This window comes from Amphiprion ocellaris, chromosome 19 (genome assembly GCF_022539595.1).
Source record: "Amphiprion ocellaris isolate individual 3 ecotype Okinawa chromosome 19, ASM2253959v1, whole genome shotgun sequence".
Taxonomy (NCBI): domain Eukaryota; kingdom Metazoa; phylum Chordata; class Actinopteri; family Pomacentridae; genus Amphiprion; species Amphiprion ocellaris.
Window position 1 is genome coordinate 7,136,062 of NC_072784.1, and position 15,657 is coordinate 7,151,718.

Sequence of the window (15,657 nt, forward strand, 5' to 3'; positions counted from 1 at the left end):
CCCCTCCCAAAATAGTTTCAGTTTTGGACAGTGACAAAATATGTTGAGATCAGCTTCATACCGTGGCTTCCTCATACACTTTTGCCAACAGCTCGAGCACACCAGCTCATTCATGACTCAAACACTGTAAAAACTACTCTATGATGCATAATGGCAAGTTGTAACATGGAGTAACAATACTACATTTGACACTGAGTTGACAGGATTGGTTCCTCAGGTTTGTCACATATAAAACGCTGACTGTCTGAGTCTGTGTTGTTAAGACAGTACACTACAGTTCAAAGTAGAAAGACTCAGCCATGGCAATGATTGCTCATTTCACTCCAAATACGTCTTCTGGAATAAAAAACGCCATATACATGCTAACAAGAAAAAAACTTGATTTCACGAGAAGAGGTCTTTAATTTATAGCATGTGACATTACTTCATCATTTAACAGTCTTCTGTAAGCAAACAATTCTTGCAACTGTAGCAATGAAAAAAGCGAGATAACTGTGAAATACTAAATAACAAAAATAGATAGAAATGTAAAACACAAATGCCACTTGTAAGGCTATTTATCTAAAATATTCAGTTAGCAATATACTCAAACGGTATGGCAAAACTACTTTCAGTTATATCATGAACAGTTTTCCAGAAAACTATTTTTTTTGTTATGGTCCAGTTTGCTTTCATATTTCATGCACAGATAGCACTGTCTGTCATTTTTGTAGTTAGAAGATCATTTCAATGATATGAACTATTATTCATAAATATTTTAAAGTAATTAAAAGAACAAAAATTCTTCCTGGGAATATATACAGTCAAAACTCTCAAGGCTCTACTGTATGTAATCTGTGGCAATCAATTTTTTTTAAATGCCAGATTAAATGATTTCTAGATGTGATTAAACTACATTAATCACTGACTAATACTCATTGTAGGAGAAAGAAACTTAAATATTTCTCATGCAGGTAAAAAATTACTTTCGATCAATTTGATTGGTAAGAAACATTCAGCAAAACCTGCAAAAATGGTGAAAAAGATTAGAGGGCCAAACTTCAAATATGTATAACTTTTGAGCTTTTGGATTTTGCAAGGTCGCAAGAATTTAACAAGTGTTTACATGATTTTCTTGAGAGAATCCATGATGCAAGCTGGGAAAAGAGTTTGCAGGGAATGACACACCTGGTATCATTACGCCAGAATGAACCATGTGATTCAGTTTTAGTTGATGTGCCCCAATCTTATTTTAATCAGGTATTTGTTTGACACAACAAAAAGTATTCTATAAAAATAAGCTGACTGGTCAGTGGAACATCTTTTGGCTGAAGCAGAGAGAATGAGACAGCAGTCCTGCTTTAATTCATTGTGTGGACAAAAGGTATACGTAATGTCTTGGCTGCACCGGTGCATCAGTAGAGGAGAACAATCTGAACTTAGAGCAGAGAATCTACATTCTACAAAGCCGCTAACTCACTCCTTCTTTAGTACATGTGGACCTATGCCACATCAGCAGCAAACTGTTCTGCTTTGATAACAGCTTGCAGCATAAATATAAAGCTTCGGTTTGCTACCAGATGCAACAGAATGGCTGGTATTTTTTCACCTTGTGTGTCTGTCTCTTTGTATCTGTGTGTGTGTGTGCTGTCATGGCACAATATGAATGTGGTCACCTACTGTAGAAGGAGCTACAACAAAGGCAGCTTTAAGTAGTTTGCCAGGTTTTTATGTGTCTGTGTGTCTGGATATAAGTGGATAGATTTTGTCAACACGTTAGCATTGCGAGCAAGCACAACACAGTTACAGCAGGTGTGTAGTTGAGATAAAAAATGGCGTGATGATGTGACAATGAGCGCCGACCACTCGTGTAATAATGTAGAAATGAAAACTGATGAGCTGTCATTGGTCAGAATGTGAGCACACTGACAGGCATCACGGCTCGTATGATGGAATCACAAGGCAGTCTCTGGATTATAATGGTACCACACTTTCTTGTCTCGATGCTGGAGGCAACAAGTCTCCTGTCAGTAATTGAGCCTCATCATCTCTACTGCCAGTTTTGGACAAATTGCATAGTTTTTTCCCCTGCAGTGATAAAAAATTTAATCCAAGCATTTAGCTCTGTCTTTGATGAAAGCAAAATCAGCTGTTGGTATTTCTGTTTCTGGCATCATTTTTAACTGCACAAAATATAGATTTTGGTTTTATAAACACTATCTAATTACACCGACAGAAAGGCTCAATGGCTCAAAGGAGAGCACAGTATTTTATGTGATGATGAAATGAAAAGAAGCTAATTGCTTTGCATGATTAGCTGGGAATTAAGCTTTATGGAGGAACTGCTTCTGTTTCTGCTTATTTAATTTAGTCAGGCATTTAAGGATTCAAACAACATTTAAGGAAGGTGTTTAACTGGCTCATCTGGATTAAAACAGCAGGCTTGTTTAGAAAATGTGTTTGGTTACTATGTTTGTGTTCTGTATTCCTTTGTGGATGAGACACACAGAGGCCTACAGTTTCACTGTGGAATGGGCTGGTGCTACATTCGTGCCAGCAAGACAACAACAATATGTGTAAAGCCAACAGTAACAAGAAATAAATATGCAGCTAATCTAAAAACAAGAGCTCAGCCTGCAGTCCCTGCACCAGCCATATTGCCGACTAAAATCATAAATCTCGTCTCAGTGGAACACGGATCCATCTGTCACCAGAGAAACATTGTGTCGGGGTTAGCGGCATCAAGTCATGTCCCGTTTTTCCACTGCATCGCATCGCAGGTAAAGTTGCTTACGTGAACTGCTCACGAAGCTCCACTAAATTTGTTATAAACAAACTGAATTCATTTTAACTTCTTTTTCCAGTGTAAAGCTTTTAGTGTGAAGCAGCAACTGCAAATAGTTCAGTTCATTTCAATGTTTAATATCGTTGCCCTGGTAGCTCATTTATATCCTCATAGAGTTGAGAATTAAAAAAAAAAAAAAAAGAAGTTAAATAAAACAAGTCATTTGGATTTTTAAGGTAAATAAAGTGTTTGAATTAATTGAATAATTGGCAAAATAAGAGATGTTTTGAAAAATTGTTCAAATTTGTTTTAGATCAATTCAAATTAACAATAAGATACCAATAATTTTTCTAAATGCTATTACAGTAATACTACAATGACTGTACATTACATTGTTTAGACATCCTTCAGATAACTGAAAAAAAATATTTATTCACTACTAGTCAAAGCTGACCAGTTCATGAATTCTTATGATACTGATCAGAATTCAGTGTCAGTGCAAAAGGGAGAACAGACCCTGCCATGATGCTGAAAGAATGTATCATTAAATCATGAAACACTTACTTTTGCTATGAGTTTCTACAGCGTTATAAAACTCACCGAGTTTATATGCAAAGGCAGGCATGAGTGATGGAAGTAGGATAAACTGGGAAGATAGGATGGAGTAGAAGGACTGCAGTGGCCTAGCGTTGGGTGCACGCTCACACATCTTCTGCAGACACAGGAAAAAAAACTAAATACAAACTGTAAACAATTTTGTCTTGATTTTTAACCTGAAGAAAACCAACAAAATAGAACATAAAAACAATTACTAGCACTACACACACAGATACACTGATCGATAAGCACACGTATCCATGTGTACACAAAGCAAATGAAGACAGAGGCTGTGAGGCTGTGCTCACTAATGTAGAGGAATCGCCAGATGGCACATAATAATCACTGTGACCTATATCTGAGAAAAGAGATGCCAGCAACTGATCATTTTTCAAGTGTTTTGTTCAAACTGTGACAGAGCAACAGGATGTTGAGAAGAGATGATGATGAATCGGACATGTGCATCTATGTGCAATTGAGTGTCTTACAATAACGGTGGGTATCCAGACGGAGTCGCAGCAGCGCAGCAGACACTGGCACAGAGATTCCAATGAGTCCTGATCATTGCTGTGTTTATATGGAGCTGTGAACGTGTTCTCCCTCAGAACAGGCTCTGACGCACACTCTTCAGCCAACCTTGGACACACACAGACACTTTTCAAACACAAACACACACTAACTTATATATAAAAATTGCAAAGACACACACACGAGAAGTTCTGGGTACACACATAATGGTTTAAGTGAACTCTTTATCCTGCCTTTGAAGTGAAAGTTTCTTTTGGTGGTTGAAAACATTTATTCAGTGACTCTTTTCCTTTATATAATCACAAAATAGCACTTCTTTCAGTTCAGTACTACAGTCAGTCATGTGTTTTTCCACTATTATAGATATCATAAAACAAGCCTAAAGACATAAGGTAGAACCTAATTAATAGAGAATGAAAGAGCAAGAAAAGACTGAACATTTCATACACCAGTGACTCAGTTTATTCAATGATCCCTTGACTATCTGAGTGACTACATTTAACTTCTTGAACATGTTACCTAACAAAGTTCTGACCTGCAGGCCGCTTGAAAACAGACCAGGGCTTGGAACAGAAATCGTTCAGACTTAGAAAGCTGGCTGCTAGGATCTAGCCGCTTCAGACTCCCCTGAAACATGCCAACGAGAGATCAGGAAACAATAAGAAGAGTGGGGAAAAGAGATAACGCTGTGCAAGACGAAATTCTGATCACATCACAAAGAAAATTATTGTCTTTGATTAAATTTACTTAAAACAATGAAAACTCTTCATTAAACAGACAGAAACACTAAAATCCCTGGTGGTTGAATGCCTTGTAGGGTAAGTCTTGTATCTGTATTCTGTCTCAGTGTGATTAGAACATTTGTTGTTTAGGCTGTAATAATACATGTCAACCTGACATATTTTGTTGACAGTCATTGGCTTCTCTTTTAGTTTAGTTTCAGACAGGAATGAGGACTCTACAAAACTTGACAATGAAGGACAGCTATGAAAAACAATAGAAAAGCACATTCATTTCTTCGCAGAAGACAGAATTGCCTTTGATAACGGATGTCAATCACACATGTACTGAGTGACATATCACCAGACAGCATCAAGGCCAGATATGTAGGTCAGTGTCGTTTCTAAAGGCACTGATAACCACATAAAATAATTCTCTGTAGGGTAACCTTCTCCACAGGAAAAGGTGGAACAGATAGACAGCACAGGCAGCTCTCTTCTCCACTACTTCATACATTTTTCAACTTTTTTGGATGTGTGGATAAAACATAAAGCCCAACTAACTTACAGAGATCCGCTGTCGATGAGCAGAGGAGGGCAGAGGCAGCTCACAGAATCTGCTAGTGATGGTCTCGATCAATCCTTCTACTTCCTTGTACTGGACTGGTCTGGACTGGTGATTTAGCCTGGAGAATTCAGAGCGTGGGAGTTGTTATATTGGGTTTTTTAGGAGGATGGTGAAGAGAAGACACGGGCAAGTAGCATAGTAGGACATACTGTGCATGTCGGAGTATCTGTACGTACACCTGTGTGTCACACTATAGTGACTACATTAAGTTCAGCATAGTGTGTGTACTTATATGTGTGTTCATTATTGGAGAGTTTTACTGACTGTGAATAGCTGACTTTTGCGATGTATCTTTGTGTGAGTTAAAGTTTCACTATTTATTCATCTGTCACTCACAAGTCAGGAAGGAATCTGTTGAGAAACAGCTAAACAACCTGAACTTTGTCTTTCACAGTATAGGTACAAATCCTCAGGATGTAGCTGCATGTGTGTCCTTGACAACACGTGACTCGTGTCGACCGCATTCGTGTTTGTGTACACCTGAACAAGGCGGAGGCGGCGCTGGCAGCCTGTGTGGCTACCAGCAGGCAAGAGCAGGAGACTCCAGCCACCACAGCCTCTGAGACCGCCACAAACCCTGGGCCAGTGGGAAACAGATGCACGTTCGGGGGCTGTCTACGCACAAAAACACACAAAGACACAGACACACACATTTTTTAACAAAAGTGCCACTGTTGCACTGAAGGCCAGCAACTAGGGGAAAAAAATCTATAGAGAGAAAGAGACATCTTTTATAAATACGGCTGGAATCATAGTCATAAGCAAATAAGAAAATAAAAGTGACATGTTGCTGTGGATCTATTATTCAGTGAGAACTATGCCAAAAGGGAAGAGACAGGGAGTGATTGTCATCTTTGCTGATGTGAATTTTTGGCACTGACAGTCTACAAAGCCCATCAAAATGCTGGTAGTCTGTTCTTTTGCCTGATCTATCTAGAATTTTTTGACTTCTTGTGCCAATACCTGCAGTGAATGTTGCTGGATCTCAATAAACCTGCCTTCCCTCTGTCTCGCTTACCAAAACACAGACTATTATTTTCTCACTTTAAGGGCAGGTACACATAATAAACAAATAGTGCTGACCTATTGGCATTACAAAGATCACCAGAGTATGTCTCCGTGATGCAGCACCACAATAGCTGTGACTGCCTCGCTGTTGCCACAACAGAAGTTGCATAGAACATTCTAAATAACACATGCATGCACATTAAAGTGTACACAAACGTGAGCACACGTTGTCATTACCGGCACGCACAATTCACAAACGTCAAAACGCACACACAAACACGACACGTTAATGGCAAAATTGGCCATGAATTTCTCGCTCTCACTCACACACACACACACACACACACACACACACACACACACACACACACACACACACACACTTCAGCTTGTTCAGCACTTTAAGAGCTCTGGTCTGGATACTTTTTTTTACTGTTCCACTCAGTGTAAAGGACAAATTTCCTTCTTAGATTATGAAATCTCTTATCCCCTGTATCATTGCCATGTGACAGCGGGAACATTCCATTAAAAATATGTCAACCTTGCAGAAATAGGATGGTGTTTTAGTGGCTTCTGATATATTTTAATCTCGGAGACAGCAGATAGTTAATTCAAATCTAATTAAACTTCCTAGTGTACCATATTTAACACGTACCAGAGGTCCCTTTTCCTTGTCAGTGCAGCTGAAGCTGTACATGCTGTTTAGTTGATGAAGCAACATTTAATGGACTAAAACATCCTAAACATAATTGGGTGTGTAGTTTTAGTGAAATGACATGCATAAACGTCTCAGAGACGGGTGTGTTAATGATTAATGTATTGATGACTACTCATGGACAGAAAGAAAGAAAGAAAGAAAGAAAGAAAGAAAGAAAGAAAGAAAGAAAGAAAGAAAGAAAAAGAAAGAAAGAAAGAAAGAAAGAAAGAAAGAAAGAAAGAGAAAGAAAGAAAGAAAGAAAGAAAGAAAGAAAGAAAGAAAGAAAGAAAGAAAGAAAGAAAGAAAGAAAAAGAAAGAAAGAAAGAAAGAAAGAAAGAAAGAATTCTCACCTTTCCAGTATTTCAGTGAGCAGAAGCAAACCTTGTTTTGGCACTTCGAAGTTGGTCAGCCGCAGAGCCTCCTTCAAACTGCGCACCAGAGACTCAATACCTAAACACACATCACAAACACACACACAGTCACTGCTCCAAAGAAATACCAGATTCAACTTTGCACAGGAGCAAGCAGAACCCATAGCTCACCACTTGTCTAATCTTGCTCGATGCCAAAGGTTTGAGAGTGTTTTGATGTCGGATATCTGCGACACTACAGGCTACAGCGATTCCCCGCATTAAAATGAGTGACATGCTCATTAATGTAATACAAAGGATGTGCACACACAGACACTCACAATCATGCCTATTAAACAGCGGCAGTGGTACATCTTTCTAATCTACTGCTACACTGAATCCGCTGTAATGAGCTCATGTTCATACTGACCCCAAGAAAGATGCTAATAGCATTCCGGATGGGTTACATCAGATATCCTGTGTACTGGTAAATTAGGTCTGAACTGTACGTGTTTGTTAAACAGTTCCTTTCAGGTTTAGAGCTGTAGCGAGTGAGGCCTCACATACATAATCCAGTCATAAACACACACAGTCACACAATATTCATCATTGATGCATTAGGAATGCAAACTACTGACATTTTTGTCAATATGCAATTACTGTTTGCTTGTATGACCATTTTACCAGATTAAAATAGCAACATTGTGCTGTAGCAAACAGTGCAAATGTAACTTGTAACGTAATTGTGACGTTTAATAGATACAGCTGTTCAAAAACTTCTAATTAAAATTTCTTGTTGCTGATAAAAAAAATTACACACTTCAGGATATTTTAAGCTGTCACTGGATCTTTGATTAAACCAACTTTCCAACAGACACTACTGTCACAGTTGTGGTAACTGATATAAAATGAAGCTGGTTGCTGCTAATTTATGGTGGTAACATTATTTGCCACTGCAATCTGCAGAGTCGTGACATTTCAGAGACATTCTGGTTTTAGCAGAAACAAGGAACTTGCAGATGGAACTGGTGCTTCTTAGCTCAAATATAGCAAATTTCCAGAGAAAGGAAAAGGGGAGCTGAAGCATATTGCTAATTCATTCCCCTTTTTTGTGCATCAGAGCCTGATGAAGACGCCGTTGTGTGAGAACGTTACTCTTTTTGCACAATAAAAGGGTGTGAATTAAGCAGTGTGCTCCAACTCCAGGAAGCTGTGACGCGTCATCCAGTTTTGTATACAATCAATGCTCTCACCATAGACGGAGTGACACTGGGAGAAGAAGAGTGGGTCCTCAGTCAGCAACAGCAAACAGCTATAGACAGACCACAGCAGTGCCTCACTACTACTAGAGGCCAGACAGTCGAACAGAAACTCTATGACAGATGGAGACAAAAACAGAACTTTTGTGATGGGCTAAATAAAGTTAAGAGAAAAAAGGAGAACAGTGCTACACTATAGTCCTCTTCATCACCATTACGGCTTCCAAAACACGGCAATGTTTTCTTGTACATTTAGAACACCAAGAATGAAGGCAGTATTCTTTTTTGAAAGCACCATCTTATTGTGACGTTGTGGGGCAAAGAGAGAAATGCATGTACTATTAGAATCACTACAGTGACATCAAATCATAACAGATAGAAAAGGAAGAGGAGAAATAGCAAAGACAAACAAGAAGCAGGAGGAACACAGACAGATAGAGCAATAAAGCAAATGCAGACAAGGAGAGGGAATCAAAAGGGAACAGAGAGAATAGAGGAAATTATTTGCAGAAGACAAATACAAGAACTTGAATAGCGAGCATATGTTGTGTTTGTGTGAGTGCATGTGCATGTTACCTGGTACATCAGCCTTGATGAAGGGAGCACTGTACTGACTGGGAGAATGAACCAGAACAGCTGCCATACACTTAGCACTGGTCACCTGCAATATCTCATCACCACTCAGCAGCAACTGAAATACAAAATTCATGTTTTATCAAAATCTGGCAATCAGTTGAAGAAACATGGCATCACGGTAACTCAGAAGTAATCTACACTTCAAAGCCTGAGCAGTAAACCTTCACAGACTTAACCAATGTCCCTGCTGTTGTGTTTGAGTTTATAAGGGTTTTAAATGGTAAGATATAAGAAAGAATGGCACACTATTATGACAGTACACATTGAAACTATTGCTATTTTTAAAAGAAGGGGGGGGGATTTGGACTCATGTTCCATTTGCTCAGTCAATCACTCTGTGCCTTCAGTGTTTATACATTTTAGAAAACTATTACAAGTCAAGAAACCCGTGAATATCTGTAAATGCTGTGTTTGACTGATAATACAAACAAGTGTAGAAATATTCAATAAATAACTGCAATAGACAGACAGTTGCTTTTACACATAAACTTCTTTGTGGATTCATTCCCAACACTATCCATGCCTGGCTTGTGTACATCTTGTGGGATGCAGGACAACCGCATTTAAAAGTCTGCAGAATCTTTGTGCACTGATTTAACAGTGGAACAGCTCTGAGGACTTGCAAGCCCATCAGTCTAGGAATGTGGTGATTGAGACTGACTAGAGTTTATAAATTAAGGTATGTAAAGAAGATTCTTTAACAGTGCCAAGTTACTAATGACAGAGACATGTTGTCTGGCTCTCATCTTCAGTATGCTGTCTAGCCGGTGAGCTGCACAGTGAGCTTTGTTTGTTAGTTTTAAATATATTAAAGCCAGTCAAATATTACCACCACGAACCTGCAAAGACAGAATATTGATCTGTGTTCTGAGTGATTGATGATCATCATCAACTCCTTGAAGAAATGGGTATGCCACAAATAAATGGATTAGGTAGAGATAATATGCAGGAGGAGCCAAAACCCAAAACAAATTAGAATTTTATCTGCATAAGTGAGTAAACTCTGATTTGTTCAAGAAATTGCTGAAGCAAAAGTTGAACAACATGCATGCATTAGTTACATTTAAAAACATTTTGCATAAAATCTGACACAACATGCTGTATACAATGATACTTGTATACAGTAACTGCTCAAAGAAATATAAATTATCTCATTGGTTATAGGAAATTAGCTTTTGTCTAGTGACATCGTTTAATACATCTATGTTATACTGTAAATGAGAGTAATGTAACTAGAGTTTGCCTCAGGCCTTTTTTGTAAGTTTTAGTGCAGCATAGTTCACGCTGTTTGTCTTAGCAACTTCAAAACACTTGAGTTTTTCCTGCCTGCACACCCCCAAAGCTCTCTGCAGTTTTCATGTAGATGTACATGACTAAAAACTGTTTATTTGGCAGGATTAATTATGTTGTGGGAGAGAGCATGCCAGATTTAAGCGATTATTTAATTTTATAGCAACACATCACACCCTGGTAATCTACACAACCCTGCTAACGTCATGAGCTGTGCCTTAATGTGAGTCATCACTGAGAAAATCCAACGAGATGTAATCTACACATTGATTTCCCAGACATGAAGCACAAATATTTGTTCAGAGTAAAACCTCCCCGAATCCCTATTCAAAGGCACATTAATCCAGGATTAGAACTTCTTGTTATGATTATCGTCAGAGATAGAATGCCGGTCTTGGGGGTGAGAGCAGGATGTTTGGACAGAGACCTTTTTCAGTATGAGAGGCAGAGGGCAGCGGTCGGATGGCTGTTGCTCTTGGTTTTGGCTGAGGATCTGGCTGTCGTTGGCGAGGATGTCCTCGTTCTCACTGCACATCATCTGACCGCCTGTGCTGGTCATCAGGACTGACACTGCCTCGCCCAGCTGCACTAGCTGCCACAGCAGGCCTAACAGACAAATGACAAGCTGTAAAAACAGATACCGATGGTGTAATTTCCAAAAATATTACACAAACAAATGACCCACATTAATAATTACGGTGGAAACCTTCAACGTTTAGAGATATAACAGTAGAGATGATTAACAAGATCTTTAAATGTTTGGTTTACCTTTGTTTTTAAAGATTTGGTATGTGATATGTATTCATTTTCCTGTAGCCTTCGTGTCACCACCTGAAATATTCCATTCACTTGCAAATGAACTTCTCTGGTTCAATACTACAACAGACACTTTCAAATCATGAACTTATAAATGTTAGATCACTTCTGCAACAGTAAAAGCCCTTGTGGTGTGAGGATTCAATTTCCATGAATTTGTAATCATAAAAATGCAATTTGCCCAAGTCAAGACAGAGTAAAATATAACGATCCTGACTTATCTATTGTAGCCATTTCTTAAACTGAATTAAACATAAGGTTAGGTAACATTAAGGTGTAATGGCATAACCAGAATCCTCACAGGGAGAAGAAGCGCATGGAAATCTATGGAAAGGTCCAAAATGTCAAAGAGCAGATATATTAAACCTATTAAACTTTAACTAACGAAGCCCAGCTCAAACTCCAAGCGTCACAGTATCATGCAGATGAGCTCAGAGGCACATGTGTCGACTGAGACTCGTTTATTATTTCCTTTCAATAGTGCAAACTAATTTAATTTCACAGTTATTGAAATAAATACATACTCAAATGGAATTTAATACAGCCATCTGGGAACAAAGTAATAAAAAAAACAAATCAAAAACATTTTTTAACATGAGGGAAAATGTTTTGAACTTTCTTTATACATTGCAGCATGAAAGGAAATAAATAATCCTGTTCTGTCCACTATATTTTCTGTTATTATTGGGCCTAGAGAGGCTAGGCTGAATGATATTGAACTAATAACAACAAGAACAGCAACAGCCCAACTCCAGAAAGTGATGAAAACCAACCTTGCACCTCTATACCAAGCATAATGTGTATCCCACTTCTACCTCAAGTTAACACTGTGATATAACAGCTTCAAATTTCTACAAGATAATGACTCTATTTCATTTTCAATAACTCCTCTGCCCCCGGTGTAGACCTTCATTCTGGTTATCACCAAGGTGCACGCTGTCAAGCTTATTGTTCTCAAAAGTACAATATAGCAACACTCTTTCATCTCAGTGTAATCCTTCTCCTTTCACCATCTAGCCTCTCCCTTAATAAGGTCTGGGGCATTCTGAATGAAAATAACTCCATTTATTTACTAATAACCCCAAAAAGTAGCGGACATTTCTAAAAGTGAGTAATTTTGTGCTGCATTGCCATCCACACTCAGACAGTCCTTATCTTTATGCTCTCTCCAGCATCTGGGAATGAGATTTTGATTCACATATGGCAACAAATTCAGAAAAGACTTGGCTTGCTTCTCACCAAAATGTGATCAAATTTTCATTGCATCCTCCCTATTTAAAATCTATTTTTTATAATAGTGCAAGCTCAGCATACCATACTGAGCTCAACAACTTCAAGCATTTAGAGACAGATGGATAATCTTACTGTAGTTAAGCATTGCTCTAATTTGCACGTAATAAACTAAATAAAAATCAGGCGTGTGATATATGCTATTTTGCTTCCAGGCAGCTACTGATACAACCAATTATAAGTGTCTCGATAATGTTAGTATGCCAAACTTTAAAAAAAACAAAAACAACTCACTCTACATAGACAATGGTAAACAGATTAAATTTAGGTTAAATGCAAAGGTGTTCCATAACAGGAATTATTGAATCTAAATATTTATCTGTTGAATGCATTCATATTTTTTAAATTCTAAAAACATTTAGAGGTTCCTCTTATCAATTCCTATATTATCAACATGCTTTATTTTACTTCATACACTCTAGTTTATCAATCTTGAAAGATATATTGTACGACACTGAACAGTTTTTTTAACCCACTGAATGCCAAGCTTTTTCTGAACACTTTTTGGCTCCTGTTACATTTTTACTCTAAGTTTTTTACTACAATATAAAATCTTGCACCTCTAAAGGTAGAGAGCTCAAAAATATCAGTATTGACACCATTATGATGCCATAAATCATTTAAAAAGTTTATTTTTTTTTATTATTTATTTTCCAAAAATGTTAAAAAAAAAAAAAAAAAAAAAAAAAACTGAAAGCAACATGTTCAACATTTTTCCAAGTACCCTCAGTATATGTGGTACCAATGGTGGAATAAAAATGGGATCTGTACATACTGTAGACACTTTACTATCTGCATTTTTTATTTGTTTCCATATTCGTCTCCTCTCTGCTGTATTCCGCTAAACTGGACTGAACAGCCAACAGTTCAGTCCAGTTCAGCTTAACAGTCCCAAGTGTTTTGTCACAACTGTTGGTCAAAGTTAAGTCAGCTATGTCTTCTTGGTAGCGCCAAGAAGTGCAGAATTGCTTTTTAAAGTTATTTTTTGGCCATTTTTGACAGGCTAAGTTGAGAGGCAGACAGGAAAGTAGCAGAGAAGACCTGCAGCAAAGGGCCATGAGCTGGAATCAAACCCAGGAAACTGCATCAGGGACTACAGCCCCTGTTTATGGGCCACCCGCTCAACCAGTTGATCTATCTGGGCACCCTGAAGTGCAGAATTTTTATTTTTTTCAGAATCTGACGGTGATAGTTTATTTTGAGTGAATTTTAAAAAAGACGTAAAAAATATTTTGATCAAATTCCCAATTTTCTGGGGTTCAGAGGGTAAAAGTAATCAGAGGGTGAAGTAATTTCTTACAATATTTAATGATAAAGACATAAATGAGATGAGTAAAACTGAGATCAATTTTCTCACCTACACAGTTTCTGATGAGCTGTGGAGAGTCGGCGTTGGCTAAGGTCTGCAGCAACAGGATACACAACCTGTCTCTGATGCCAGTTGGCAAGGCCTGGGTGATTGAGCCCCCGGGTGTCCCGAGCAGCTGCAGCCACACATATAAAACTGAAGTCTTAAATGCTTCATCTGGGTAAAGCATGGTTGAGCACAGGTGGTCCAGCAGGGGCACTGGTAGACAAGTCATAAAGCAAACAGAGGATTTAGACAGGATAAAAAAAAGAAAATAAAAATGCATCTTGAACTGTTTTGGTGCAATGACAACAGTTAAATTGAGTTATACACGTAAATGCAACACATCAGTGTGTTTAATCTCGCCACGTATCCCGAGAGAAACTATAAATCATGCCATTTATCAAGAGAGGTGTATGTACGTGAGAGAGCAGACAAACATACAGAAAGGAGAGGTAAAGGCATTACTGAGAGAGAAGCGTAGCTAAACAGACAACAGCAGGAACAGCGAAATGATAACATAGCAAAGAAACAAACCACTGGGAATCAATTGCAGCTGAGTTGCAAATTTAGCTATAAAAGATAACTGTGGCGCCAGCACTGGAGAGGAAAGTTGCCTTGACGATGAAACGACTGAAGATTGGCTATTGGGGACAGAGTGGAATAAAATGGCAGACAGAAGAGGAAGCGAGTAGAGAAGATTAAAAAAATGCTGTACTGGAACTGGAGTCTTCTCTCTGGGCAGAGCAGACGGGAGCTTGAGACTCCCAGGTACACTGTCTGCCAGTAAAAGCATGATTCAGATTCACAAGAACAGGGGAAAAGGCTGAAGACAGAGAATGAGCCATGGAAAGAGTGAGGATGCAAAAGAGAAGGACAAAAAAGACACGAGCGAAGGGAGAAAGGTTGATGTGGTGGGAGAGAAAGCCAGAGGATTAAAGAGTTTACTGTAAGAGAGAAGCAGGGAAGGAGAGCTATGTCCAGACAGACACAAAAGCTAAGTGGAGGAGAAACAGAGACACAGAAGGAGAAGTTAGGTGGAAGTCAGGAATTATAGACACAACTGTAAGCCCCTTTTCAGACATGAGATATGTAACACTGCTGCTTCATCAGTGTGTTAAAGTGATGACAGCTCATGGCAGAGAGAGCCACGGTATGCATGCGATACTTGCCACAAACACAAGATTGCATAGAACATGAAGTGATGTAAAATACATAATAATGCACCAATAAACAACAGATTAAATTTAAACTAATAGCAGTTAATGAAATGGTCTAAATAGCTAATAGCCTAGTTTCTTTCTAATTTCCTAAACGATGGACAAGTCTGCCCAAATCTAATGATGACCCTCAGGACTCAAAGTGAGGACAGCTGCTGTGTAAGAAATGACTTTATAGCTAAAGGTTATTATTGAAGTTACTGCTGTTCCTCATCCGCAAATGCAGGTATTTAATAAACCCAGAAACAGCTGAAATCAACCAACTAAATTTCAGCCCCTTAATGTTTAGTCAAAACCTCGATTACAATCATTATTGTGAGTCTGGTTAATCTGTTACAGTCTCTGTCTTCAGTGCAGTAAATTTTTATTTTGATGGACATTTCACTTTGTAATAGAAATGCATTGAAAGGGGCTATACAGTGTGACATATAGTCATGGAAAAAATTATTAGACCACCTTTGTTTTCTTCAATTTATTGTTCATTTTAAAGCCTGGTACCTCAAAAGG

General features: G+C 38.3%; 1 protein-coding gene across 1 annotated transcript in view; it reads right to left on the reverse strand.

The window, feature by feature from the left end:
• Positions 1-15,657, reverse strand: part of LOC111586220 (meiosis inhibitor protein 1-like) — a 75,523-nt gene that overhangs the window by 48,333 nt on the left and 11,533 nt on the right. The window contains exons 6-15 of the mRNA XM_055004951.1: positions 13,940-14,149; positions 10,904-11,082; positions 9,127-9,241; positions 8,545-8,664; positions 7,292-7,391; positions 5,717-5,851; positions 5,177-5,294; positions 4,425-4,516; positions 3,850-3,997; positions 3,365-3,476 (exon numbers count right to left, since the gene is read on the reverse strand). Of these exons, the coding sequence (XP_054860926.1) occupies positions 3,365-3,476; positions 3,850-3,997; positions 4,425-4,516; positions 5,177-5,294; positions 5,717-5,851; positions 7,292-7,391; positions 8,545-8,664; positions 9,127-9,241; positions 10,904-11,082; positions 13,940-14,149 (1,329 nt within the window). The remainder of the gene's footprint in view (positions 1-3,364; positions 3,477-3,849; positions 3,998-4,424; positions 4,517-5,176; positions 5,295-5,716; positions 5,852-7,291; positions 7,392-8,544; positions 8,665-9,126; positions 9,242-10,903; positions 11,083-13,939; positions 14,150-15,657) is intronic.